The 5469-nt window shown below is 31.2% G+C and overlaps 1 protein-coding gene across 1 annotated transcript; it reads right to left on the minus strand.

The window, feature by feature from the left end:
- Positions 1-2205: 2205 nt before the first annotated feature.
- On the minus strand, positions 2206-3764 carry LOC107777216 (lignin-forming anionic peroxidase-like). The gene is made up of 4 exons (XM_016597202.2): positions 3457-3764; positions 3166-3357; positions 2812-2977; positions 2206-2709 (listed from the first exon to the last, which is right to left on the minus strand). Exons 1-4 carry the CDS (start codon positions 3682-3684, stop codon positions 2321-2323), a joined length of 975 nt encoding a protein of 324 aa, XP_016452688.2. The 5' UTR covers positions 3685-3764; the 3' UTR covers positions 2206-2320.
- Positions 3765-5469: the final 1705 nt, after the last annotated feature.

Here is a 5469-nt window from a genome sequence, read left to right on the forward strand (position 1 = left end):
AAATGTATACTATTGGATTTTCTTCATTATTTTAGAAGTTTGCGAAGGATCTTTCTACAGAAATAATCATCTTAGACCAACTGAAAATCAAATGATTATATTCCATTATTTTTTCTAACTTTCATAGATTAATATATTTATTTTCGCTCCTTATTATAGCAGTAGGGGTGGACTTTCGAATGGTCAAAGTATATCTTAAAGGACATTTTATTTCAAAGATTTGACATTATTCAAATTTCAAAGTATTAAATTACGTGATTTGTGGAATATTCTAATAAGCTGTTTTTACAAAAGATTTCTTCCTTTTTTAATGCCTTTGCCTTGACATAGATTCTGGTTAGGATTATTATGTATGGGTCCGAAAACAAACTAATATCCAGAAATAGACTTTACTTATTTTTAGACCATAAATTTAACGCAGAAATAGACTTTACTGTACCGACGACCCGTTCTAATAAATTTAACGCATTCATCCAACGGTCACTTTTATTGTCAAAGTTTTCTTAGCACCTCCTTCAAATACATGCAAACTTCTCTTTAACAACTACAATCATATATAATACTATTTTACTATAAAAATTGAGTTTTTTCGGAATCAATTTAATATTATATTTTATCTTTCTATAAAATTACCCCTCTATAATAACCATATAGACGTAAATAAACTCTAAAACCACCAATAATAGGTCTAGAGATTTTGACCAAATATTTTAAAATTTTAGTGGGCCACATATGACAATAAATATAATGTTAGTACATACTTTCGTAATTAAAATTTTTATTCTATTGAGTGATCTGCACATATTTTTATTCCATTAGATAAAAGTTCTCCATTCCCACTTGTTTGGGATTAAGTCGTAGTTTTTGTTAAACAAAAGCTTTCTATCTTGTATAATATATTAGATCCAAAAATATATCCTAAAATTTAAGTTTTCTATGGCAGATTTGGATAATTTTGTCTATAATATGTAGATAATATTTGAACGTCAAATGTTCTCTAGATATATAACAACCAATCACTGTGAATACAATAAAAAATAACGAAACAAACAAAATTATTATAGAGAAGTTTGATTGTATATTGCTTATTACATTGTTAAACTAACCTAAGAAAAGATTTTTGTGGGGCGTGGAGGGTGGGGTTTGAGGGGGTTGAATACCGTAATACTCCCTCCATCACTTTTACTTGTGTTAAGGGTAATCCTGGATTTTCATCCCTTCGTAGCTAGCCAGCTTCCTCCTCCCTTTTCTTGCTTCGTTATTAACTTAATTATTCGTATTAGCTTTTCTGATAACTTTGAAGCTTTGTACAAACAGGCAATTTTATATATCTTCCCTTGTTTACGTAGTTTTATAGACCTTTTGCTTCGTTTTCAACATCTCAGTACAAGAAGAAGGCTTCAATTGAGAAACCAATCAACAAAAAATCTTTAATAGTTGTCGAATAAAATGAATGGACAGGAAAATCTCTGATTTAGTTTTGTAGAATATGGTTCACTACACCGGTTCGGCAGATTATGAGTACTGAAAAGATATATCCTTTACCCAGATGACTGAAAAACCAACGTTAGTTTTTATGTTTCCGTTTGGGTTTTACGTTAAAGGGACTAAAGTTAGATCTAATCTTAAAGATAAGACATAATTTTAGCTAAAAACTCGAGTTCCTAACGTGATCATATTTTTTGATATGCAGAAAAACAAAAGGAAGTGAAGGCAAGTTGTGTCAAAAACCAGAATTGCCCTATGTAAAACTAACGTCTGTTAACTACTGTCAATGATTTGGCCAAATCAAACTTTTAACTTAACTGAAGGTCAGATATGTGGAGTCGAATAATACGAGGATTAAACCGGAATAAGTAATAATTCAACAACCAAAACTGCTATTTTCCCTTCATAAAATAATACTCCATACTTATTCTTTTTGCTCTTGTTATAACGATTACTATGTCAATTATATTGATGAATTTGACCTAGGAGAGCTATGCTTTCTATCTTTTGTAGTACAATGACAAATAAAAAAGAGGTATTTTAACGCTCAGATGCCATGAAGTTTTGTTACCCCTCAATCATTAATTGTTTAATATTACGACAAAGTAGTTTGTCTCTTTTATTATTCTAGGAGATAGGGAGGTCATTTGTGGATTCAACATTGAGGCTATTTCCAAAATTAATCAATGGAGCTAAGTTACATGTGAAACATTGGGTTAGAACTCTTAACTTCCTTAAAGCATAACAAACAATTTATTTCATTCTTGAAACATTACATAGAGAATTAAAGAATCAAATAAATACAAAATACATGTAATAAGCTTTTGAATGATCAATTTAGGGAGCCGCAGACAGTTCTTATGATCCCATTTTGACCAGTTAGGGGACTAATATCTCCCATTCTAATCATAGCAGCAGCAAAATCAGAGGCAAATGCGCGAGGACTGTTACTATATTCAGAAACAATATCATCAGTAGATCCACCACTAAGAAGGACTTGATCTGATTGAAGAAGACCTTTTCTTTGCCTCAAGTTCTTGAAATAATTGTTATCCAATTGATTAGGTGTAACCAAATCAAGTGGAGCTAGGTTTCCATTTTGGTCTTCTTTAGGACATTGACGTCTTCTTGTGCTAGCAAATCCAGCATCAATATCTGTTCCATTTCCATAAATCCTATCGCGAAAAAGGAAACATTGTGCTTGGCCAATTGAATGTGCTCCTATAATTAGAAAGTTTAAATCATTAGAACTTCTTCTTAATTATCTGTACAATTAGTATATGCATGATAAATATTCTATATAATAACTTGAATAGTTTTTACCTGATAAAGCAACCATATCCCTTGTGCTAAGGCCTTTGCTTGCAAAGCAAGAAATAAGCCTATTAAGAGGATCAAATGGACCTGGGAGATCAGTTTCAGCAAGTGTATGACTTGCAGTTGTTGAATCTCTTCTTCCGAGTTTCACTGCCCATGTTGGACCTCCAACCTAATTGTAATTTATTAACATAATGTTAGTTAGTTTGATATATAGTGAGACTTCTTTAAACAACATCCGCATTTAACAACCATTCACTACAAAACCCAAGTTTTCCAAAAAATATCAGAACAAACATGCATGTTAGAGAGGTTTGATTATAATGTGAAGAAAATGAAAATCAAAGTACGGATACTTACGAGAGTTGATGCATCTCTAGCGGCAACAGCAAGTATGTCTGCACATGATACAATTCCTGGACATGTTTTTTCAAGCTCTCTTTTGGCATCTTCTATAATACCATAGCCTCTAGCTGACCCAAGATTCGGCAACGCAGTCTTCTCACTAACAATTGTAGGGGTTTCGTCAAGTAAGATAGAAGCATCACAACCCTATAGTTAAAACCACAAGTGAGTAAATATGTAATCATGTTAATAATTTTAACTTGAAGTAAATAGAGAAACATACTAATTGATGTGTGTATAACCAACCTGAACAAAGCAATCATGAAAATGAAGGCGAATAAGAGATGCAGCCATTCGACGTTCACGTGACACTGCTTGTCTAACACTTGTACGAATGGTGTTGAGAGCATTAGGGCAAGTGCGATCATAGAATGTGGAAGAAAGTTGTGCATGGCATTGCATGCTGGAGAATATAAAGAGAAGAGAAAACATAGCAGCAATGGCTGCAAAAGAGTTGCTTGAAATACTAATCATTTCGAAAATATTGCAATGTATTGGTGATATGATGTCAAGAACTAAGAATAGAAAACTTATAAATTAGCTTTGTGATTGGAAGCTGTGAAGATGATAGCAGAGGGAATGTGGTAATGAAATATTTATAGGGATATGAAACACGTAATTTTGAGGCTAGTGGGTCACTATTGGCTGCCAATATAATATTATCATATCCGCGTTATTTCTAGCTTTTGTTTCCATAGTTTGACCTGTTCTTTGGCTACATAAATTAAATACCATGAAGCTTTCTACTTTTGTTATTTCTAACATCTTTTAGTTTTTAGATGATTAATTCAAATAAGCTCCATAGTAATATATCATAGCTATAGAGACCTTTTGTTTAGTCGTAAGTACAAGTAACAATAACAGTAACAATGAACTCCATAATAATATATCATAGTTAACTTCTAAAAGTAATACTCTAAATAAGGACTACATATCAATGGGTATGATTAAAATAGCTAATTTGTGATATTTTCACACTATTGTTAGATTGTTTTGTTTAATTCTACTTGTCAATTTAGAGCTCGTTTGGCTTAATTAGCTGACTTTAAATGTTGAAGCTTATTTTATAGATAGAAATGTTAAACCGAAAAGAAGTTAGTAATTTTATAACTAATAACATATAGTAGTACATTACTTAAATCCATAATATAAGATACATTTAAAAGATAAGTGTAGAAAAATTGTCAAAGGTCAATGGGCCACCAATCAAAATTCCTTTTTAAGTGTAAGAGAAAAAAATTCCAATTATATATTAGAATATTATTCACGACTAACTTGTCCAAGGTTGAAGTATTGGTTAGGTGAAACAGATCCGTACACTGTGACAGCCTAGCACCTTGACTTTTTTTAATTTCTACCGATCTGATTTAAACTTTTCTTATTTCCAACTCTCTTTTGAAAAATACATATCATTCTGTTTGAAACTGATCGTTTTAACCTAAGAAATATTTGAATTTTTTTTTACAAATTTTTAAAAAATATTTTATTTTAAATACTTTAGGAACGATTATTTATTCCGATAAAATTCCAAATACACTTATTTTCAATGTTTTTTAATAAAAAAAGGTTCTTCAAAATATATCTAAACACGTGAAAACAAGCCCTCTTCTATCCTCTTGGCAGTAATTCCGCGTATTTATTTATTCCTATGTATTTTCACGTTAGGAAGCTTCCTTAATTAATTAAATATTTTATTTAGTACGTATCTTATTGGCTGAATGTCATTTTCAACATATATTTGGGCATTACGTTGAAAGTCAAAGATCAATAGGCTTTAACATGTTATAATAATAGAGTTGCAATCAAACTTTTATAAGAACTAGTGAAGCTCCAGCCAGCAAGCACAGTAGAATATTGTGCATGGAGAGCTTAACTTTTATATATCATTAATATAAAGTTTTTTATAACAATACTCCCTCCGTTCCAATTAATGTGAACTTGTTTGATTGTGCACAGAGTTTAAGAAAAAATAAAAACTTTTGAAATTTGTGGTCGGTCCTAAACAAGTCAAAAAGGGGCCCAGAGTATTTTTGTGGTTATAAAAGCTTCTCATTAAGGGTAGAATTGTAAGTTTAAGCTAAATTGTTACCAAATTTAGAAAGGGGTCATTCTTTCTGGAACGGACCAAAAAGAAAATAGGTTCATATAAACTGGAATAGAGGGAGTAATAACAATGTGTAAGATTTTACAAAATTATATAATATCCTAAATATTTTCAATGAGTCGGAATCATGTTAACCCTCTTGACCTCATGTGAAT

Source organism: Nicotiana tabacum, chromosome 16 (genome assembly GCF_000715075.1).
Source record: "Nicotiana tabacum cultivar K326 chromosome 16, ASM71507v2, whole genome shotgun sequence".
NCBI lineage: Eukaryota > Viridiplantae > Streptophyta > Magnoliopsida > Solanales > Solanaceae > Nicotiana > Nicotiana tabacum.

Coding starts and splice junctions, on each gene's coding strand:
- LOC107777216 (XM_016597202.2), bottom strand. CDS start 3,684: ATGATTAGTATTTCAAGCAACTCTTTTGCAGCCATTGCTGCTATGTTT. Junction 3,358..3,456: donor TTCATGATTGCTTTGTTCAG/GTTGGTTATACA, acceptor TTTTAACTATAG/GGTTGTGATGCTTCTATCTT. Junction 2,710..2,811: donor GGATATGGTTGCTTTATCAG/GTAAAAACTATT, acceptor TTCTAATTATAG/GAGCACATTCAATTGGCCAA.